The 24,893-nt window shown below is 40.5% G+C and overlaps 1 protein-coding gene across 1 annotated transcript in view; it reads right to left on the bottom strand.

The window, feature by feature from the left end:
- si:cabz01090165.1 (uncharacterized protein LOC100333421 homolog) overlaps positions 1-24,893 on the bottom strand; it is a 380,989-nt gene that overhangs the window by 28,623 nt on the left and 327,473 nt on the right. Inside the window, exons 11-13 of the mRNA XM_031741783.2 lie at positions 20,745-20,985; positions 16,825-17,037; positions 16,115-16,425 (exon numbers count right to left, since the gene is read on the bottom strand). Of these exons, the coding sequence (XP_031597643.1) occupies positions 16,115-16,425; positions 16,825-17,037; positions 20,745-20,985 (765 nt within the window). The remainder of the gene's footprint in view (positions 1-16,114; positions 16,426-16,824; positions 17,038-20,744; positions 20,986-24,893) is intronic.

Here is a 24,893-nt window from a genome sequence, read left to right as displayed (position 1 = left end):
TACCGCAGAGGGGACGTCATCATTGGTGCTTTGGCTCATCCACTATGGTCTGAGGTAATCACTGGAATATTGTGTTACCTAAAGGATACATTTATCTAATCTGTTTATTTAGACATTATTCTTATGTGTGATTAGAAATAAGATAAATGATTAATCCCTGACTCACTGCTATCAACTACAGCTGATTAATCCCTGTAAGATTAGTATTTTACAGGGATTAATATGAACTGGATGTCTATGACTACACATAATGATGATTATATGTATTAACCAACTGTACAAAAACAACAAATGTTATAAAATTCTACCATTTTGTCCAAAATAAACCAGCTTCCTGTCCTCTATAGGAATCATGAGCTGTAGAATTCCTCACTATGAAAACAATATCCAGCTTTATCGTTTTAGAGAGCAGAGCTAAAGTGAAAGTAAAACTTTGAAAGGTTCATGCAGCTTTGAAGTTTTGGACTTGCACAGCCAGCTGTAGCAGTAATAATTATGATTATGGCCACGCCAACAGAATGAAAGAGCCAAAGCTTGTGTTTTCATTTGTGCCAGTAGCTGTGCTCAGTCCTCTGTCGCCCCCGCAAGTGTGTGTGCTCTCCTGTAGATGCCTTTGCCTGTGTGTTCCTGCGGGTCTGCCTGTGTGGCGTATATATTATTCAGGTGTCAGGTGGCGCTGGGCAGTTCCTATTTATCAACACTGGAGCAGAGGTGACGAGACAAGGAGTGGAATTATAAAGCCTGTCCCGACCCTGTGGGCATTGTGAGTGTACTTTTGTGTCCGAGTGTGCCTGCGTGTGTGTTTCAGAGAGAAGATACAAAGGAAATGATACACTATGTGGCCATTTGTGTGTGTGTTCAACAGAGGCAGCTGGTCTATTATAGAGGTCTGGTCTATAAGTGCTGCGGCGTTCGGGGTCAGACTCATGGTTAAATGAGCGCCTGAGGCGCTCTCTCAGAAAGAATAAATGTACAGCTACTATTAGCGCCTGTGGCCGGGTTATTGTGAGGTGAAGTCAAGGTTTGACCCGGAGCTTCAATAGAGCCAGAAATGAAATTTAGACAGCAATGGTGTCAAGGTTGGCAGTTCCATTCCCAGTGTGGCTCAGAGGATTGAGGAGGCCACGTCTGCAGCTGAAAAACATTGAATAAATGAGAAAGAAATAAGGCTGTCTTAATAACCTCCATCCATGAGATAATGCACATGTCATTTTGGGAAAACTTTCATTTTCATAACTTGTATTTCATGTTAATGAATGAATAATGCATAGTTTATTTATCTGAACTTCTCTACTATAAGCAGGTGCCAATAACTCTTCAGTCTCAACACGTCAGCTAATTTAAAAAAAAACCTACCAAACAAACAACTTTCTGTTTGGTAGAATTTGTAAAGCAATATTTCATGAATTCCCACAGGACAGATATGACCAATGACCAGCAGACTCTTTGCAGAACTGGAAACCTTCTCTTGATGAACATTATCGAACATTTTGCAACTCAAGAACTTCCTTATAGACAGTGAGCAGAGCATCTCTCCGGACACTCTGACCTGTGCTACTACAGCGATGTTCAATAACCAGGTACTGACAGCATTCATAGTATCACTGTTTGTGAGCAAGAAGATAAAAGAAAACACAACCCAAAGACCAATTCAGTGAGGCTGATGTCCATGGTTTGCTCCCATAAGCACACCAACAATGGATGTTAAATTATTAATGGAGTACCGTCAATTATACTGAGTCTACACAATAAAAAATACGTACTCTGAAACTATCATTTTAATCTGCATGCCTTTAACTTTTTCCTCATCTTTCCTGTATTTCTGGTTTTGTTCTGTCCCTTGTTTGTATTCTTTTTCCACCCAACATGTGGAGGAAACTGTCAGCCCATCATGGAGACTGGTTCTGCTTAAAAGGTGTCTTCCTTCCCTCACAGGAGACTGTGTGATGGTTGTAGTTTTCCCACTCAACTCCTTACAACACGAAGCACCTTGACTGTCGTTAACTGTTGATGTGAACTGGCTCGGTATGAATAAAAAGCTTTAATTTAAAAGACCATATTAACTTTCCTTTTGTCATATACATAGAATTTTTCTCTCTTTGAGTTTCAGCCTCACTACAGCCAATAAAACAGCCGGTTTTACATTTCTTTACCTTCTCTGTGCTATTCATCTTTGAAACGCTCCCTGCACTGATTTTATGAGTCATCAAGGTTACTCAGATTCTGTATAATTTCTCTGGTTCTCGAGGAGCTTCGTATAGCTTGACAAAATATCCATGATGATGTCATGGTGATGTCATGTCGGGGTTTAATGACCAAATATAAATGTATTAAAGTAGGTGAGGACATTTGAAAGATGAGAACATGATCTTCATCAGGCTCAGAGATTGATGTAATCAAGTTGCATTACAGGAAATGGAGCCAGAGTTTTTGGAGTCTGACTCATACACAGTAAATCTGAAATATTTCTACTTGCTTCTAAAGCTCTCATTATTTTTTAATCTCCTTTTATAAGACTCTTAAACATCCTCTGGTGTTATGAGTAAAATACTGATTTAGTGTGCGGAGAGGTGTGCACCGCTGTAAATTAATGGCACATAAACGGCATCGTTTGTGCTCTCTGGGCTGTTTGTGGATATTTAAAGATAAATATGTGCTGTGACTCACAGCAGGTCATATTATTTGTCAGATTATTTCATTTAAATGCTCACCACAGCTGTAATTTTAAGACTGAACAGTACTCAGCTGGGAGCATAATAAAATCACTGTGTCTAAAGTTGTTATAAAGAGGGAAAGTCTCCAAAGAGGATGAAGTTGTACTTTGTACTGAACTATAAATGAGTGTTGAGGGTTTCAATTGACTCACTTTCTGAGACACCCTCAAGTGGACACAAAAGGAACTGCAGCTTTTCACAACAACCCCTTTCCTTTAATGAAGCAGCATCGTTGATGCTTTTGTAATAGTTTGTGTTTACTTCTGTGTTATTAGTGTGGACATCATGAGCTTGTTTTCTCATTTAAATGCTGTTCTGGTGATTCTCGGAAACAATCATGAGTTCGAGTGAACAACACCATATTTTGAAAGCCCACAGCTCCAGTCCTGTGACAACATGCACACAGCATGCCATTGTGACTTGATCATTCAGACATAAAGCTGCAAGAAAGGCTTAATTTTAAGAAATATAAATTCAGTTTATAGTGGTTTCTTTTTTTAAACAATGAAAACAAACAATAAGGATACACACAAGAACTTTGTGTCCTTGTATAAATAAAACTTCCCACTGCATTTAGATGTCTGCTGAGGTATTAAGAACTCAAATAAAATGAATTGCTGCATTTGGAGCTTACAGCCACTCAAGGTTATTCTTTATACTCGAGCTTTACATTTTATTTTACCCTTCCCTCAGGCAGAGAACAAGTTAGGATCCCACAAAATGAAACCGAGAAAAGATCCCAGATAATAGCAGATTAAATATGTTCTTGTGGATACATGTATCATTTAGGGTTTTGAATAATGTAATGGTAATAATGATATGAATAATGTTGAATACACGATTTAGAGAAGCGCACCAGAAGTGCTGCCTCTGTTTCTGTTCGTGGTAGCTTTGTGAATAATGCAGTGGCCGCAAACCAAATGAAATGGAGCTCCTCTGGATTTTTTATGAGATGTGACACTAAATCCGGCCCATCTCGAGGGTTACATTTCATATCAACCACTCTGTGTTCACTTTCTATATGTATGAAATAGCTAAAAGCCTCTGCTCACTTTATGCTCCAACATTAAATGGCAAGAATCTGAACCTTTTTTTTTACTTTTGCAGAAAGGCTGCAGGTTTGTTTCCTGAATCGAGGTCAAGACTTTGCATCTATCTATCTATCTATCTATCTATCTATCTATCTATCTATCTATCTGTGCACAACAATAGGCATGATGAATGATCTATTTCCTAAGATGTTTAACAATATACACTCATATACATAATATTGGAAAAAGTAATCTAAAAATATACCATATTCAAACAATTTTGGCAAACATGCCCAAAGTTAGTTTGGAAACATTTGGAAACAATTTCTTTTGTTGTTCTACATATTTATGCAGTATCCTTAATTTAATTTACATCTGTAGAAGAACAACATAACAATATTATCCCAGAAAAAAGGATAAGTGATTATGTTGCAGATTTAATATCTTACTTTAAAATATAAGTCATGCAGTATAACCACAGATAAACTGGCTTTAACTAAAGACTGGTAGATTAGACAAGGTTCATACTGTATGTGTTCTTTTGGAAGAAAGTGATGTATAATGAGCATGTCCTTGCAAAAGGATGAAAGTATAAATGCTTTGTAAGGTCCTTTAATCAATACACTGAAAATCTAATTTACCAAGTAGGCCTGGGTTCATAGATACGATGCACCGAAACAGGCGGGCATCTGAAGATAAATGTGCGGTGGCCTAAAAGCAGAGGCTGCGCAAAATAATATGACTCTGTTTTGTTGAAATTCCTCAGAGTCTGGAATCCAGACAACATCTCGTGAAATGTCCGGCACTTTATCGCCACATAAACCGCAGAAGCATGAGGGGAACATGCCAAAAAAGGCTTCCTGGGCACAGGTGTAAAAATACAAAAGCCTACAGGGTGTGCGAGCTGGCCAACAAGCCAAGTGTGTAATTGATAGCAGTGAGTCAGAGCTACACAATTAGCACTGCACCTGAGGGAACCACCTGGCAGGCTGTCAGCGATCTGAGCCGATGGAAGAAGACAAGGGCTCTGCAATGATCCCATAATCCACTAACACCGGGAAAATGGGAATCAATCGATGAACAAATACTGTACACTTTCATGTGTCTGTTATACGAGTCCCAAAATCAAAGTTTACACCTGACATAAATTAAATCTCTATTTTCAAATGATTTCAGTTTCTGAAAACTTGATTCCACTATAGCTATAAAATACATACAGCTAATTCCCTTCAAAGCTCAAACAAGGTCAAGATCTCGCTGTATGTCCTCACTTTCATTTCCTTTCATTCTCTGAATATCAATAAGGGACAAAAACGAGCACAAAAAAACTGATGAGAGCCAAACGGAGTGTAGGAGAAGAAATGAGGGAGACAAGAATGAGCACGAGAAGGGAAGGAAACGTGTCTGCACACACACCTTTTAGACCATGACTTATACACAAAAATGTGTGTTTGACATCACACAGATGGATGGATGATGATCAAACCTAACAAGCTAAGTGCAAAAAAACTGACCGGTACACAAAAATGTTTATGACCTGATCTTGAAAAATGTTCATGCTAGTTAAAAAAAAAGGCTGAATACAAGTTGCTTGATCTGGATGGATGCAAAACGAGTCAAGAGAATGACGGAGAACCACAGAGACGAGTGGCAGGAAAGGCAGTGGGCATCATTAGTGGAAAAAGGTCAAAGTGGGCTCAGGGTGGGTTTGTGCAAGAACTTGTCATGGAGACGTGTGCAGGAGGGACTGCTGCGTTTGGTGGAGGCAGGTGAACGAGGTCAGGAGATAATGGGTAAAGATACAGGATGTGCGTTAAATGTGTGTAGGGGACGACAGATGAAAGTACAGAAGAAAAGTATAACTGACTCGAACAAGAAGCAGACTCATAAGTTGAAGATCTGACAGACCGCAAAATAAATGTCCACAAAACAAACAAGGCAACAGAGGAGCAGGCAAAGGCCAAGAAACAGTCCAGAATACAAAACCCATGTAATTTATGAGCCTTACAAGCAGCAGGCAAAAGCAGTGGTCAGAAAACATGAAAAATACTTAAAATAATGAAATTTTTGTCTGGGAAGCAGAAAGTGTGTGGAACATGGTCATGGCTTCACAGCATTATTTGTATAACTGTAACTGGTTGAAAACAAGTGTCACAAAAAGCATGTGGGAAAACTGATGTGGATGCAAGACAAGCTGAAGATATGACATATAAATGGAGGTCACTATTTACAGTCCAAGCTGGTCATTGGTCAGCAGGCTAAAAGAGATGGGGATGCAGAACTGTATGCAGCAGCAGGTCTTTGTCAGCGGTAGTGCTCGAGGTATGGAAACAGCTTTTTAGCCCCAGATTCATGCAAGCCAACAGCTTCATTTTATCAGACATTGTGCAATGATTAACTGCCAGACACTTTTCCAATTCAGGGTCACGGGGGGCGGAGCAGACAACCATTCACACCTGTGGGCATTTTAGAATGACCAGTTAAGCCAGCACACTAACTGCATGTCTTTGGATTGTGGGAGGAAGCCAGAGTTCCCACGCACACATGGGAAGAACATGAAAACTCCACACAGAAAGGAAGTGGCCAGATGGTGGACTGGACCAGGACCTTCTTGCTGCAGACACCATACTTGATACAACCTGATAAAGACCCTGTTTTGTTATTTGTTTTTAGCGCTTGCTAATAATGTGGGAACTTTGCACGACTTCCTCTGAAGTCCAAAACACTATCCATTGAGCCACAGAGCCATGTGTCATCAATAAACCAGATATATAATTTCATACGAAGTTGAATCAGTTGTTTTCTATGGTTACATGTGTACCAGTTATATACATAACATATGTTTTCTCTATGTGCTTCAAGGGATTACCGAACTGGAAAATGTTGATTAGTATCACAGGAGCTAGATGTTTTAGATGTTTTAGATGTTTTAGAGTGTATTAAACAAAAACTGTAAAATTTGAAGTTCATTTTGAAGTGCAGATCAGGCTGACAGGTAGTCAGTGTTCATTTCATAGTTAGCTCTTAGTTCGAAACAAGCTCTGGCATGTTGGCGAGGATAGATGAAAAGTAAACTGCACTAAAAATCTGTTTAATACAAATATCTTTCTCAAAGATTATTACTTTCTATTCAAACTCTGTCATAAAATATTTCAGTCTGAACTCCTTCCAGCCTTTCTCAGATACACAAATGACTGAAATTATGCTTTCTAAATTTCTAGCGCTGAGGATGATACATTTGTCGCTCTGCTGTCTGTGGCAGTGACACTGCAAGCTCAGCTCTGAGTGTGAGCATGAGAGAAAACCTTTCTGATGTGATCTCAGCCTAAAAGCCCCCGCTGTCATCTTCTATACCAGATGATTTCTAACTGGAGACCCGGTGGGACAAAGTGACATTTGGCTGATGGAGGGAGGACAGAGGGAGGAAAAAGAATAGATGTGGAAGGGCAGGAGGGAAGTATGCAGAGGTGATATGACGGAACGAGGGAGGAGAGAGAGAGGCGGGATGACATTACAGTGACTTTGTAAAGGTCTGTGCACTGAAAATGGGAGTAGAAGGCAGAAGAACGAGAAAAGGGAGTGAGTGAGTTGTAAGAGAGGAAAGCTGATGCCTCGTCATCTCAGCAGAATATGATCAGCTGTCATTTCCTCAAACCTTGCTCCCTTCCTTCCTCACTTCTATCTACATATCTCTGTATCAGCTGAGTCAAAGAAACATCTCCTCATTCACGGCACTGCAGCAATCTGTGCCTCTCCTATCGCCACCTCCATCCAGCTTTCTAATTTTCTATTCTACCTCTCCCTCTCTTCTTTAATCTCTCCTTTGAGAGCCAGGCAGGATGGTAATTAGAAAGCTAGCACACACACACAAATTCAAATTCCTGCACCCACATAAAGCTTTTCATGCAGACACACAAACACACACTGGTGGAATAGCCCAGAAAGCAAAAAAAAGGAGCAGAAGAGAATATTAAAGGAGGAAGAATCAATAGATTCATTTCCTGGTGCTGACTGAGGTTGATCTCTCCATGGACCCATAATCCTTCAAGTGCACGAGTGTTTGAGTTTGTGTGTGCACGTGTGAGAAAGAGAGAGGGACAGTAAGTGAACGAGGTGAAGGAGAAAGCTGGTCAGGTTATTCCTGCCCCGGGGCAGAGCTGAAAAGGAGGGGGGAGCATTGTCAAAATACAACTTCTTCTCCCCTCCTCCTCCTCCCTTCTGCATTGCCTTTCCCACTGTTAAATGTAGATCTGTGGGACGTACTGAAAAACTATGTGGAGGTGAAAAATAAGTGAGACAAAACAGGTCAGAATAGGAGGAGACACAGAGCAGGAAGCCAGCATAGTTAACACACTGATTTGATCGTATCCTGAAACCAGCTTTCAGCTCTGTCCATCTGTAATCCAGCTTTCCTCTTCCCTTACATCCTTCACTCTCCCACTTTGGCTGCACTGCTTCTTAAATCTTCTTAGTTTTCTTAAAATTCACAATCAAAGCAAATTTTTGTCAATTTTATTTTCAGACAAACAAAAAGAGGTCATTTGAGCGGACTGCCTAACAGCGTCACTCCAGGATGAGACACTTCAGCTTAAGTGCTATTTGAACAGGACTAGCATTTGGGACCTCTCGCTATTAGTAAAACATGCTGTGGTCATCACTGATCAGAATCTTGTGCGAATCTGTCATGCCCATAATTTGTAAAAGCAAATCTTCCACCACTTAACATAGTTTGTCCAGATCACAGACATCAATCCCAAATCTCCGATCCAAATTAAAGGCTTCTTTTGATTGTAAATACCAGACCGCCCACCGTGGTCTCATCCATTGCATCTCAGCTCTGCCTTCAAAGCTATCAAGGTCACATTTTGGCTGCTACTTAACTGCTTACATGGCAGCAAATCAGAAGTGACCACATTTTGACAGGAGGATGGAGTGATTATCGATAGAGATCAAAATATTTTCACACCCAAGGATTCCCCTCTGAGGTTGCTCGTGGAGACTCATGAGCAAGGACACAACCTGAAGGAGAGAGAGATCTGGAAGAACGACGAGTATGTTTGAACTTTTGGCTTCCAACCATAGATGTCAGTTAATTTGAGCAAAAAAAGTTATCCTGTAAACAAAACACAGACCCATGGGTAGATTACTAAAATACACAGAGGTCCCCAGTTTGTTACTAGCCCTGAGTAAACAGGTCTCTAGTCTAGGCCTCTGTTTGGCTTGCCTCACTGAATATTCCCAGTATATTCCCTCATAGAGTAGTGCACTAAATTTGTTGTAAGTGCTCCATGATGATGAAACATCTCATTTCAGTTTTGTCCTCTTTGTGTGCTTTTATAGTTGTATTTCATGCAGAATTATATTCCTGTGCATAAACTTTGTAATATTTAGTCTTGATCGCTCTTTTTTGTGCATCTTTTCCTTCTTCTTTTGTTGCAGTGTGGGCTGAAGTCAGGTATGTTCCCTCATGTTACTACTATGCTGCTGTAGCTCAGAGTTAAACTGGTTTACCAAAGAAGACGAGGGCCTGTGTTCCACTGAGAGTTGCTCGATGTAAGAAAAAAAAATCTGGTGAACTTTTTAACATCCTTTTAAAAGCGTAGAAATGAAAAATTGGAAAAGCTGAGGGGGGCAGCACCATTTCTGTAATGCATAATTTGTTCGGGTGAACTGTGCTCCCTGTGGCATGGGCAGCAGTGATAACTGCAATGATGGTCACTGAATTTTACTGAACTTCTACATTTTTCATTGGCCCATTTGTCATGCCATTATGATAGGGCAGCAGAAGCCTAAAGGGAACAGCTGGCGGCTTTGGAGGGGTAGATCAGTGGCTGGGAAAATCAATGACTAACCCCTCCTTTCTTCCACCATCGCTCGACAACTTCCACGATGAACTCCAGAGCTGCTGCTCCACAACTGGCTGACTGGAGTTAATGCTGTTCAGCAATTTTGGGCAGCTCCCAAATGTGAATATGAAGCAGGCCAGTGAACGACAGCAGGCATGCTCCCACTGACTTTCCTTAGAAAGATAGAGGTTAGAAAAAGGCTACGCACAATTAGGGTAAGCCCTTTGTGGGAAGGCTGACTGCATAGAGACTTTTAGAGTGTGAGGGCAGCTTTTAATGAGTGTTCAGAAAAGGTAGGTAGAGGTGTCCTTGAATCAGATTTGACAGCTTTGAGAAAATAGGAAAAAAAAGTAGAATGTAACTGGAGGCAGAGAGATGAAACTCGGCAGCGCAGGTATTCTTATTGCAGGTGTGCGGGAATCAATACTTTTGCTGATGCTCCAGTTCTTATTTGCGGTCCATAGAAAATGTCATGTGTTAGCTGAGGACTTGTCATAATTGTGGCCATGATGCCAGTGCATTCCTCCCTGGCTGCTCTGCCTCTGTCCATAGAGCAAAAGCTCCGCAAATGTCATGTGTTAGCTGAGGACTTGTACACAGGCCATGATGCCAGAGGTGATGAAGCATTCCTCCTCGAGGTAAAATGATTTGTTAGTGTCTACTGCACTCTGAGCCAGATTATCAGTTCAGTCTGCAGAGGAGGAGGAGTTATAAGATAGAACTGGTTAAGGATGAGATGAGCCCGATTTAAGGGGAAGTTGACTCACATTTCTTCCTTTAATTCAAAACAGTCCACAGCAATACGATTTTTAAGCAGATAAATGGAGCTAACTGCTAATTCTGTAAACTCTGTACTGTTTTCTTTAGTTGTGCTGTGTGAGGCTAAACTCTTTAGCACATGCTATCATAAAAGATTTTGGTTCTGCGCCCTGTCTGCTCGTGCATCCTGCTCGTCGCATCATTCGTTCCCTACTGAACAGATTTATTTGACATAGCTTTCCATGTTGGAATCCAAAAAGAAAGACTCATTAATTTATTTCTAACGTGTTGAACCACCTAACCACAGTTTTCTGCACCACAGCGACAGCGGATGTGTTTTCTGTTGGATCAGAGAGCTACTGTCGGGGTGAGGGATAAGTGAACGTTCCATGCTTGTAGGCAGGTTTGGTCAAGAAGCCGCTTTGTTAGGATGATGTGGTGGTTTTCTAAATTAAAAGCATTGTGTTTAAAGCCACTAATCATTGATGAACAATGAAAATTATGTGTCTAAATTAACACACATGGCATGCAGTAGCTTGCACAACTTGCATTCTGGTAATAGCTTCAGCATTTTTATTGCTTCTTTAGTTGTGCATTCATCGTTTGCTCTTATTTTTACATTAAATCTATAACTGAGTCATTGGTGTTCAGCCAATAAGAGCTCATGAGTGACAGCGATTACAACAACAGATCTGAAGTGCTGCAGAGCACAGTAAGTGCTGCTGTGTGAGATGATGAACAGCGGCTGAAGCTGCTCTGACTGGCGGTCTCTGTAAAGACTGAAGCCAGACTGCAGAGGCAGGCCAGAAAGGGTAGAGTGGGCGTCATAAGTCTCTCCTATTACAGTGCACAGAGTGGAGAGGCCAATAACTCTGCTGGAGAGCTCCAGTTGAGTTATAAAATGTTTTGCACATAAAGTCAAAAGTATAAGTACTGCCACTGTAAGCTGAAATTGGTGCTTATACTTCAGTCATGGACTCTAAAACAGATCAGAAAAACAGAAGGGAACACTGACTTCATATTTCATTGTAACATTAATCAGATTGTTTCATTGTGGCTGTGCATATATCTGTCATACTGGGGTGTAAATGAAACAGAAAAAAACCTACTTGGTGTCCATTAATGATGCACCTGTTATGGTGATAGTGAGACAGAATTGTGCAACTAAACCCAATGAAACAACTCGTTACAGTAACAAACCAAGTAAGCGAAACAGGAAACACATTTACAGTCTGCCTGCTTATTTCTGCTTCAAAACAACAATATATGTGAACATTATCTGGTTATATATTTGAGCAAAGCACATTCATGATTCATATTCATCGTGGAGTATGTGTAAATTTAGATTCAGTACCTTCACATTATAGCATTTTTAGGCATGTTATCTGTAATGTTACATTGTAACATGCATAACCTTTTTGGATAGAATGTATCTAAACACTTCATAAATGATTATTTAGCTGCTTTAAAAACTCTTAGTGTTAAAACTGAACAGTGAAAGTTCTTCACTTCTTTACACCCTCTTGCATGTAAATCTGCTGCCGGCTCCACTCAACAACTGCAGGGTCTGAATGCCGAGCTTGAGAGAAAAAATTGGCCTAAAAGCAGGAGAGCAATTTTCTTTTACTTCCCTGCTAAGATTTTCCCCAACGAGCCAGAGAATCAAATTGTTGACCTTTAAAACACAAGAAGGCTGCATCTCTGTGCCTTCAGGCTGCCACAGCAGAGGGAACGTTAAGAGCGGAGAGGGCCCAGCTGTACCTGCTATAAATACTAGAAACTCAGAAAATACACAGAAAACGAATACCACCTGTCTGCACCGCACTGCTACTGACAACTCGATCAAAAAAGGTGCTAATGAACTAATTGACTCTTGTGATTCTTTGCATTGTGTAGCTAACAGTGAAGTCAGGCTGAACAGTCCCTTCTTTCTTCTTCTACTTCCAGCTGCTCCCTTAAGGGTTACCACTGCATATCATTTCCTCCTCTATTAAATCAGCCCCATGTATGCCTTTTTCAGTACTTGCATACATCTTCTTTGTGGTCTTCCTCTTTTCCTCTTACCTGTTTGCTTCATATTTAGCCTTCCTTGACTAATACATCCTGGTTGACCACAAGTATTAAAACTTATCACGACCGCTAGAGCTTGCAGCTGTTCCCGGATGTAATCCCACTGCCACGTTAAGCCCATCTGTCACTCCTACCTCACCATTGTCTCGCTGTCCTCATACATGTACACGTAATTCACACAACTGTGACCTCTCCAACATCGTGTTCAGCAATCTGGCGAAAGAGTTTACTGCTCTCCTTTCTACATATACCTTCACAGATATGTCATCTGTACCAACCACCTGTCCACCCTTCATCCTTCTTAGTTCTCTGCTCTTCCTGATCAACTATCTTTCCTGCATCCATCCTCTGCTCTTCCATTGTCTTCAACCATCAGCTTCTTTCCAGTTTAATCTGTCTGTCTAGACAATTGTTAGAAGTCCTTTTCTCCTTCTTTATATATATTTGTTTTTTGCATGATTTTAAGCTAAGAAGGAAAGCAGCAGCACAACTATAAAAATCCATCTGAGCTTTATTAAATCTATTTGATATGTAATTAATTGTGCTTAAAGTCTGTGTAAATATTTTTGCTTTCATATTACACATTTTGCAAATATTTCTTCAAAAGACAAACAAAAAATAGAAACAAAATTTGAAACCTCAGTGCAGAATTTCACGACCTAGTGGCTGATGTTGCACTGATGATGTGCATTTCTGCAGTCTATATTTATGACATGCACTGATAAATTCCACTCATAGATATATTAATAACAATGGTTATTGTGAATTTAAGACTAAATAAAAGTTTAATAAATAAAGTTTAATGTTGCTCTAATGTTAACACAATCCATGACGTTTCTCTGACTATATTGTTTTTGTAACTCGATACATTTACAGTCACATTAGCAATGGTTTTAGAGGGTACTCACAAAGATATTAAATTAATTAATTAGAGTCAAAGAAATAACAGATTACAGTGAGCACGTATTTTGAGGATAAGTCATACTGCTGTCCTCTTGTGGGTGGAGATAAAAAGAAATCAATCTGTTTGAGTGGGCTGTGGCATCTCGTTTAGCCTGCTGACATCAACCTGCCTGGCTTTAGCGTTCAGCTGTGAGCACAATGCTGTCCTGGTCATGGGGAAAATGATCACATCACCCCCACAGTTCAATCTGAAATTATGCGTTTGGATGCTAAAAGTGCTCTCTCCATTTGTAGGCTTGAAAATTGTCACATTCATGTCACTGGTGTCTGGTTAAAATGAGAGTTAAGGCCGCGGCCACATTTCAAACTGTCATCTGTCACCACTGGAAATGTTTCATAATGACCCTCAATTATGTATTCTGGATGATGTTGCTAGGTGACCACACTGGCTAAGTGGCTAATGGGATCAGCCGGTGGTCACTCAGAATTGTGGGCTTTAAGCCGGACAGCACTCAAAAGCTAAAAACTCCCTAAGAAAACCACATCTGGTGATTAAGATTCCATCATCGAGGATGGGCTGCTTATTTGCCTTTTCCACAAAGTATTACATAAAATGCATTACATAGATTAATTCATTACCATTTCACTATTCATGTCTAGTTTATATTACTAAAATAATTATTAATTAATTATTGTAGCAGGACTTGTTTTCCATCTGCAGTCACACTGACTCTTTCACATGGACATTTTTCGTTATACAAAAATAATAGAAAATGTTTTGATAGTCTACATAGTTTTGCTGTTCTTTGTCTATTTATATTTTCTTGAATGTTATATTATCAGCTCTTTTTTACACGTTGGGGTTTGCAGCTCTGCTGGCTGCTGCAGCTTCCTGATTTCCCAGCAGGATGAGTCTGACTTCATCTTATCTTCCATTATCACTTTTCCCCCCTTTGTCTACACCTGTCTGATGACTGAATCACACTGAGGAGCCACACTTCTCCATAAGGAACCTTGCGTGAATCTTTTTAATAGCAGTTGTTTGCCCTAGGCCCTTTTTAGGCCCTTTTTTTCTGTCTACATTTGAATCCTCCAGGAAATGGATTAAGCACCAAATTAATACCACTTATTGTGACAATACACCCTCCAACTGAAATGTTGGAGCTAAAGTGCTGATCTGATATCTGCTGCCTGAATCCAAATCAGTTTCTCAGTTTACTCCCTCTTTGTTTCTCGCTGAGCCGCTCACTTCCCCACACCCTGAACAGCCTCCAACATGGCGGAGAACACGGTTACAACTGCCCACTCAGGGATGATGTGTGTTTTGAGCAGTCAGACAGAAGAGAAATCGCTCTCACTTTCTGCCCTTATTTGCAGCTTGTAGCACAAACACAAACAGCAGAATGAAGCGGTGAGAGTGCACATACACACAATTACTTAACAAACTCACCACTCTGTCAAATTACACATCAAAACATGAACAAAACAACATGTCATACACTCTCTTAGAAGAAATTTTAGCTACTAGCACACAGAGACCGCCATATGCAGCACTTCACACATGACTTCTAGCTACACAACAGCTGAACCCAATGCTAGTAGCTCATGAATGATACCCTTTTGTGCATTATACTTGCACTCAAATCTCATGCCTCATGCCTACAGTGTTACCTTGGCAGCTACCCTGGAAGTCCAGAAGCAACCACCTTTCTACTGAATGAGTGCAATGAGAAAAATTGCTGGATACACGGTATGCAAGCAGTATGGTGTGACAGGAGGTATCGCCCTGGAGTAAAATTGATAACGTGGATATAGGTGCCGTCAAAAAAAGCAGATGGACTCACAGAAAGGCAAATGAAAATCAATGGTCATGACAATTTGCATATTTGTGATCAAGAAACTGACCTCACAGCCGATTGGTCACCCCCCACCTCCAGGTCGACAAAATCACAGTTGCTTCATTTTTCTTTTGCTTTCTGCTTTCACCTCTGAGGTGAGAAGGCAGGTCTTCCACTGATTTTAAAGCGTGTGGCCTCGTGTGACCTGCCCACTGCAAGCTCTCTTGACCTTGTACTCTCCAAACAGACACCGAAAGTCCAAAATTCTCCTAACTAAAGTTGCAAGACCCTGCAGAAAAGACCCTGGTTAGCTTAGTACACACCACTAACAAGGTGAAAAGGTTTAAGTTTAAGTTGTTCCTTCATCAAGAGCAACAGAACAAGTTTGCACAGTGCCATGAGAGCCATGCATGTCTTTGGAACTGGGCCTCTGGAAGGACAGCATCAGAAAAACCGAACCCTTCAGCAAGAACTAAAACCCTCACTGAGCACATCAGACTGACAGACAGACATAAGCCCTGATATAACAAACTATATTCAAGGAACACATGCTGGTAAATCTGTGTGGATGTTGTTTGACTTGTAGGAATGGTGCCAATTTGCTAAGTGTAAAACATTAACAAAACAACTGAACTGAGGTCACAAGGTTTCCATGATGACCAGTGTGACCAACCTGTGGTCCAAAAGGAGCTGATGATGTAGGGGCAGCAGAAACAAAGACGCCACTGGGGTTTCTACACTGGACTGTTTTATTTCCCAGTTCAAGGTTTTTCAGCGCAAGGCAGTAATACACACAGCAACACCCATCCATCCATCCATCCATCCATCCATCCATCCATCCATCCATCCATCCATCCATCCATCCATCCATCCATCCACCCACCCATCCATCCATCCATCCATCCATCCACCCATCCATCCATCCATCCATCCATCCGCTCTCTTTTTCTTACCTGTATATGAGTATATCATCTGTGGAACTGTTATACTGGATCTGGTACATGCGCACGCCTGGTATGTGGTTCTGTGGAGGCCATCTGATGGTGGCAGAGCTGGACGTCAGATCCGACACGCTGACCCTGTGCTGGTCAGAGCGGGCCTGGCCTCCGCTGATATTGGATTTGATGGACGTAGGGATGTCCGAAGGCCCCGGGTCAGGGTCCAGTTTGGGGTCAAAGTGTGGAGAAGGGTTCACGACTAACTCTACAGGAGCAGTGGCCTCCCCGGCAGCATTGGACGCTATACAGGTGAATTTTCCAGAATCCTAGAAATCATTTAAAAAGATAAGAGAAAACTCAACATTTATCCAAATTATCAACCCCATAAATCCAAATTATGATGAACATTATTTTTATAGTTATTTTGTTTTCATATAGTAATGTATGTTTTTTTTAAATAAATTAATCAAAATAGTTTTTTTAGTAAAAGCTGTCTGACATCATACAAATTTAAATTTACAAACCACGATTTGTCTGTTTTTAACAGGCTTGAACAAAAATTGCTTGTTTAGTGACAATCTTGTATCAAACCAGTTTTAAATGAGTTATTGGTTTGCAAAATAAAGGCACCAGAGCCAGTTACACTTCCTGATGCAGCATTGATCTAGCACATTTACAGTATATCTTCGCATATCTATATTCCTTGAAAATGAAAGTTTCTCTACCTTGACGGAGGCCTTGAGAATGTCAAGGGAACCATTCTCATAACATATTGTTCTCGATGTGTTTCCAATCAACTTCCCATCTGGACTGACCCAGTGTGTTGAAGGCTCAGGGTCACCGATGGACTTGCATCGCAGGCTGACTTCCTGACCCTCCATTACAAACATCTTGGAGGTGTGGCGTGTTATCATTGGTGGCTCACAAACAAACTCCTCCTGTGAGGGGAGACGTGAACTCTCATTTATCCAAAAACGTAATTCTTAGATAGATACAGCTAAATGGGTAAACAACAGATGGAACAGGTGAAATATATCCAGTGGGATTAAAGTGCATCTTTTCATGAAAAACAATAAATTTTTTCTGCTTTTGCTCACACCAGCAGTGTATTCTTCCAACAGCAGAGTTGCAGAAGGAGTTTGGTTGTTTGCACATTAAGATTAAGAGATCTCAGAGTTTCTCAGCCCTTGCATTATTTAAAACCCACCCACTGGCACCTAAGCCTGTGTAAAGCCAACCAAAACCCTGGTGGAGTATTACTGTGAGGCCAAGGAGGGGCAGCCGAGGCTTATCGGGGCTTACTCATCATTCCTACTACTCAGCAAGTCTCCGAACCTTTTTCAGGGTCCTTCTTGGGTCTTTTTTTACCAGCAGAGATGATTGCTGACCTGATGACCGCTGGGCTGGAGTGTCAAATAAACCACTAGGGCCTTTCAGTCCTGTATTACATTTTGACCCTCAATTGCTTCTGTGAATCTCAGGGTAAAAGATTGTGATTGAATTGGGTTGTTCCCCAGCGTGAGCATGTGAAAGTGTGAAAGTAGGAGAATGTGAAGTCAGGGCATTGAATGAAAACTAGTATGAATACTCGTTCACTTGCCTTACAGTACTGGATGAGCAAAATACCATGTTTGTCCCACTAAATTCAACTAGTACCAACTCCCCCTCGTTGTCTGAGAATATTTAAGCATCAGTCAAGAAACAGAGCAGATGGAAAGAGCAGCCGAGCTGATGCCAAAGCAGGAATTCCCTTGCTGACCGATTAATGTCTGACCTTTGTTGGAAACTGTGGAGGGTTTTTTGTTCTTGCAATGGCAAAGAGGCTATTAACTCTCTGAGTATTAATATGCCCACTCACTTTGGTGACACAGTGGTCTCTGGACAAACCTCTTCACGAGGCTAATCCTCTTAGAGTTATCATACAGCACCTCTCTCACAGAGGAACACAACTATTCTTGGTGAATCAAAGGTCTGTACATCATCCTCTTTAAAATGATACCAATTAATCCTATCTTCACCTTAAAGTGCACCTCCACTTACTACTATCCAGGTGGGAAAAAAAGTCCTTGGTATCAGCCACTTTAAGGGAACAACTTTAACTTTTATGGGTTTTTTAAATCTGGTGTCCAAGTATCGACATAGGTCAGCTTTAAAGAGGCAATTTCCCAACAGGTGCTCCTGGTTAGAGAACTCTTCTCTCACATTCCTCAGTCTTAACACCAGCAGCAACAGCAGATCTGCTCTTTAATGCTTTTTTCTGGCTTTTATAATATGATATTAATGCATTAATATACAAACATAAAAAAGAAAGAAAGTATAGTATTATGGCCTTTCAGGTTGTAGATACTAAAGTCACGTGTTAGTGTAGAAATGTTCTTGTCTTCTGTCTTCTTCTTAGTTCAAAATGTTTACGTGAAGTGAGTAGAAAGACTACAAACTGTCATGGATGCCTGTGTTCTCATACACCAGTGACATCACAGTTGTTTTGCCCTAAAATTACACTAAAATCTTGAGTTTGAGTTTCAAAAGCTGCTGTTTGTGGCTCTGTGAAGTCAAATTTTAATGCAATCTGCAGTGTTTTGAGCCAGAGATCATGGTTTCTATTGTGTTTTTTACTTTAGTTTATTTTGCACCCACTTTTTACTTTCACATTCCTTTTAGTTCCTCTGCTTAGGTTTAGACTGTAAGATATGTCATATCAACAACAACAAATCTGCCAAACTGACAAGACGACAGTAAAATTTAATGCTCCAAATGAACCTCGAACGAGGACACAAACAATCTCAAGCTTTTGGTAAAAGTATGTTTTTGTATTTGAAATCATATTTATATGAGACCGTTCTCACTCGCAACGCGTAACATACCGCCGATTTGTCACGTCCCGAGGCGTCCCATAACAACACGAAAGGTAACCTTCTGCATCCCTATGATACGTGCCGGATTGTGGATGGAATCCAATAAAATGACGCTCCCGGTGGTAACACATGCTCCAGCCGTGTTTTCCAGCCCTAACCCTAACCTTAATCCTAACATTAACCACAGTCTTAATCGTATTACACAGTGTTTTCCAAAGTGATTCACAATGAGAAAGTAAAATAAATGTACATGTGTAGATTCAATCCAAATACTTCCCATGTTTCTGAATACGACATTAGGATGAGAACGTGTTGTATATATATATATGAAGTATGCTTGATTTTAGGATGATTCAGGTCAGCATTTCTCTTTTATGATTTACTGTGAAAAGTAGTAGAAGTATATAAATGTGCAATAATAAATACGTCAGTGATGATAATGGCACAGTTGATATGCTTGCTGAAATAGTGATTATTCTTACAGTTTTACTTTTAGGAGAAGCTGTGTGTTGCAGTGAGCTAATGCAGTTTTCTAACATATCACAGTGTCAAATATAACAAGGCTAACAAGAGAAAGCTTACTTTGTTGGGGAAATGATCAGGACTGCAGACATACTGAATGACAGAGATGTGTTCATTGTAAAATTAGAAAGATTTCTGATGTTATGCAGGCACTGTTAGACTTAACATCTTTTATTTTTCCGCCTGTTTATATTTGATTAAAAAAAAGCTTTTGTTCTATTGTATTGCTTTGCCTTTGTAACAAGTCTCCAGGGACTCTCCAGGGATGAAAAATAGCTTTGTCGCCACATTCGCTGTAATGTTTATTTAATGTGTGCTGTCTCTGTTAAATAAACCAATAATAATACATGTATATGGATAAAAGCCAAATATTGGGATCCATCTGTTTTAGTTTTGCCTCTCGTGGCCTAATTTTACTCTGTGCTTGATCACTGTGGCTCAATAAACCATATCCTGGGTTTTTGCTGGAACATAAGCCTCAACTTTCCCTCTGCCATATAATATAATGAAATTCAGTGGTTCTAATGCTTTTTTGCAGACCAAACTCCATGACTCCACACTTTCAGCAGAAGGTTCACTCCTCTGTGACGCCAACCGTCTGGCCTGCTGATATGTCCTTGAGAAAGAACGTGATTATGTCTCCACTGAGGGCAAAAGTTAAAGCAGCAGAAAATCAAATTTTGCTCTGTGGTTTAATGGTTCAAGGCACCAAAAACACTGAATTATATAATAAATATTTAAAAATATATATTTTTGGTTTGTATTAAGGGTAATGGTGACTTGGAGCTCATTAAGTATGCCCTCCATGGGTATACGCTTCAGACTGTTATTAAAAAAATGCATTCTTATAAATTACCGAGAATCTATTACCAACAGTAGTGAATTTGTTCTTACACAGTAGAAACCTCCTCAGGGCAAAAAAGTGAAGCCAACACTGTAGTTCCTCTCACTGCCACCAGATGTTTAGAGCCGGATACAGAAATGGTTTTGGTCTCTATAACCAACTTAACCTTTTATAACAGCTCCATGGGAAGTTTTGGATTTTTTTTTAAGAATTATTATTGTGGTGTGGCCACTTTATAAGACTTGTGGCTATAATAACCAACATGACAGCAAAAAGCTGGAGTCTACAACAAAAAGATTGACATCAAAGTAAAAATCTATTTTTATTTAAAATAGAGTGTTTTATATTGCTTTGCTTTAGCTAACAAACAACATCATAGTGTGTTAATTCACATGAGTGTATGTACACAACAGCTTCAGCAAACCTCTCTTATGGTCCAGAAGTATTTGCCAGCCAGGTCTTTAGGTGAAGCGCAGGTCTCCAGGTCGTCCTCTCTGGTCAGCCTGCGAAGCCAAACCAGCTCACAGTTACAGTGCAGAGGGTTCCCGCCAAAACTCAGCACCAGCGCTGTAAGAGGAGAGCCCTTCATCTTGGCGTACACCGGGATCCGCAGGAACAGTGGGTCTGGAGGTATTTTCTTCAGCTTGTTAGAGGTCATGTCTAGCCTGGTGACACAACACAGATAGAGTTCATAATTTTCCATCACAGTTATGGTTTTTGTGAGTTTCACTGAAAGCTTTGAACATTCTGGAGATTAAAAGAAGATCCATGCCATGATCCTGATCAGCAGACTTCTTCAGAAACAAAATAATATTTATTATAAATGGGGTGAAATTCTGAGTGGATGAAGTGGGAGGAGAGGAGATGGGTAGTTCATCGATCAGGTGGGTGGACAAGTCCAAAGGTGAGATAGAGGGATGGAAGGAGTGTGGGGAGGGGAGCTGAACACGGCGGCAGTCAGTCAGCCAGCAGTTCTGCTCTTCTGTCTTGTTGGATTGTAGTTAAAAGAATCGTAAATGTCTGCAGAAGGTTATAAATCTCAACAGTGTTTCCACACATTTTATTTTAGAAATAAAAGAAAAGTTTGTAAAGTTGAGAAAAATGTGTCTTTTTTCCCTCTCTGGCTGCCACTGCGGAGAAATTCAGTCTTTAAAAAATGGACTGATTCAATCACTTACAGTTAAATAAAAAAATAAAAGCCACAATCTTTTCAAAAAGCAAGCAAGTCTTCAAACACACACAGAGAATAACCCTTGTATGTAGAAGATTGCCTCCAAACCCAGTGTCGTGTGATGAGGTGAGCCAGTATCTGTCATCACCAGTGGGCTCCTTTACCCCCCTGGATGAGACTGCCCTCGCCTGTGCTGGAGGAAAGTGGGCAATGTGGCTCTTTTGGGTTGGCCTGGCCATCAGGGGGACAGGAACACTGGTGCCCCATTCCTGTGACTCCTGTGACATGCAGAGTGATGTGGTTCCTTGTTTTTGTATTCACTTCTGAATCACATTTAGTCTGACCATTCACCCAGAACCAGTTTGCCTTGGGAAAGCTTAACAGGAGCAACCTGCCCCAGCAACATAGCTCTCAGAATCACTTTAGGATTTAATTCCCTCCATCCTGTTAAGATGGTGCAGCTCTCTAAAGAGGCTGCAGCTCTCAGCCAGTAAATGGTGGAGTAGTCTGGGTGGTGAAAAGTGGCTGCCCCGAGTGGAGAAGTTCAAGTATCGCAGGGTTTGTTCATGAGTGGTCATGAATGAAGGGAGAGTGGAGCAGGACACTGACAAATGTGAGGTGTGATAGAGAGAGTTTGCATGTTCTCTCTTTGCCTGCATTCTGGAGGTTTCTTCCTGTTAAAAGGGAGTTTTTCCTCCCCATTGTCGCCAAATGCTTACTCATAGAGAGTCAGTACATGGTGAATATGCTTTATGGTCTAATTTGTATGAAAAGTACTATATAAATGCGAGTCCACACCTGTACCAGCACTAGAACATAGATGGTAAGAAAAATGGTGCACAATTTTTGTCCAATCCAACACACAGACTGACGAGCGACATCAAACGCTGTTGTAGTCTTCTCACACGTTCCAAACAACATGTAGAAAATCTGAAATTAAAGCTTGACTGGAATTGTGACCGCATCACAAAGCGACATCAGAAGGAAGAGACCTAACCACATACAGATATTCCATGGTGGCTTTTCCATCAGCCATTCGTCGTCTCTGAGGATTGAATAGTAATTTTCCTCAGCAAAACATTGGGCCCGGTAATAATGCAGGAGAGTCAAGCATTCACTGCTGTCAGCAACAAATACAGGAAAGTGTATTTCCCTCTAGAAAGTCCCCGCAGAAATATTCACCAACAACGATGACTTAACAAGAAGTTAATAGCTGCGACAGCAGCGCACAATCTGCACTTGACAAATTTCAATTATGTTATTTCATGTGCAGCAAGCTTGTGGTGTATTATTTCTCTCTGTGTGTGTGTGTGTGTGTGTGTGTGTGTGTGTGTGTGTGTGTGTGTGCGTAAAATATATGTGGAGGCAAATGTTCTCCTGTGCACCAACAAACACTGACTAAAAAATGTGTCTGCAGGGCAAAAATATCTAATTGAACCTTTAAAAAATGCATGACTATTTATCCATAGTTGCCTTTAAAATGTCAATCAGAGACCTAAATGAAAATTGATTTCTGCTAATGAGCTTTAAATGTTATTTTGTGCCAGTTGAGGAAAATTACGTCACACATAAGAGGAAATTTTAAAGCCTAAACTAGCTTCAGTATAAAAACAGCATTTTGATTGGGGAGCTGTCACTGGTGATTCATTGGCTTTTAGACAGGTCTGCTGTTGTGAATCACATGCTTAACCATGATGCAAGAGCATTTAGACGTTTCATTAATTTTTAAAGAATTGTATCCTTCTTCCCAAAAAACATTAATTTCAGCCTTGTTTTAAAGACTATCAATGAGTGATCACTGTTAATGAGCTTTAAATGGCATTTTGCGCCTCTTGACTGAATTTACTCCCCATATAATAAGAGTATTAATGTGATGTAATGTATTGTTCACATTTATTAGTCAATTATAAGATTTTCTGCAGTTTGGATTGGGACTGGAGAGGACAGCTCTAAGAACAGACATGGAGAAGAGGTCTGCCCTGCAGAGAAGGAGTCCAGGTAACTATTTCAAATCCCCGTTCAATGAGGGCTGCAACAATTACGATCGTCCAATATTGACGTGCCTGCAGGCAAAATGCTGAACCTGCAGCTGCTCAGGTGAAGGTGTAATACAGTCCTGGTCATAGGGGGCATTTCTCAGGTTCAGAGCATAGAGCTGTTGAACAGTTTTCCTCCAAAGCGAGCTGATACTCAAAGGCTTAATTTCCATTAAAATTAGGTTTAAAACTGAAGGATTTGCTGTGTGATTTTAGTTCCACCATTTCGTAAAAGAAACTCAGAAGAATTAAGACATATATATATAAATATGTAAAGCCCTCTGAGTTTTGTGTGTGCATGTATTAATAAAACATAATTTTACATGGTTTATTTTAATTTTAAAGCCTCAGTGCAAATAAAAATTCCTGCATATAATGTGTGCTCTGGCAGGAGAGAAAGAACTCTTTTAATAAGCCTTTTATTCTTTATCCATTCAGATATTTCTGTCACTGGAATGATGGCAGCTTTAAATAATCTTCCTAGAAACGAATTTTTTAATACTGTGAGGTTTTTCCACAGTTGTTATAATTCTTGCTTTCTATCTCAAGCATATTTAACCAGAAATGTTCATGTTTTAACAGCATATTGGGTTCTTTAGCTGCTGCATGTTTCACTGTCTTTGCCAGCTGGTTTCTGACGGTGTCATCGGGGCAGACAGAGGGCAAGCCAGCTGGCTTGGGAAAGCCTTGGAATACCCCAGAACAGCTAAAGAGAGACTGTGGGATGAGGGTCATCTGAGCACCTATATATAGACTGTTCTCTCACCAAGATGGATGGATGGATGGATGGATGGATGGATGGATGGATGGATGGATGGATGATGGATGATGGATGATGGATGATGGATGGAATAAATGGATGGATGGATGGATGGATGGATGGATGGATGGATGGATGGATGGATGGATTGATTGATTGGTGAGGCTTTTAAGGTTTAGAGTCCCATGATTCTTTTTCTTTCGGATCACCTTCTACACTCTCCAACCTTGACAAGCAGCCTGAAGTTCCTCCCTTTAAAAAAAAAGTCATTTGTTTCCTCCACTGGTCATTAAGTATTCATCATAAATAATTACAAATATAACATAAAGCAGTCCTAAGCTGGCTCGCTTCGCCCGTACAAACTAACGGGATGTCTTGGATGTTATATGCATGTGTTGCTAATGCATTGACTTTATACCTTTGAACAATGTTTCCTCACGCGTTAGGTAGACTATGTGATACATCAACGCGATATCATGAAAAAGTGTGTAATAGACACGCTGGTCCACGTGTCCATTTCACGCTTTGCCTCTCCAAAATGTGAAATGCACACGCATGAAGATGTTGCATTAAGTTGCAGAAACAGAAGACGGAGATCTTTTATTT

Source organism: Oreochromis aureus, linkage group 14 (assembly GCF_013358895.1).
Source record: "Oreochromis aureus strain Israel breed Guangdong linkage group 14, ZZ_aureus, whole genome shotgun sequence".
In the NCBI taxonomy this organism is placed as follows: Eukaryota; Metazoa; Chordata; class Actinopteri; order Cichliformes; family Cichlidae; genus Oreochromis; species Oreochromis aureus.
The sequence above is the reverse complement of the archived record's forward strand: the minus strand, read 5'-3'. Positions and strand labels throughout refer to the sequence as shown.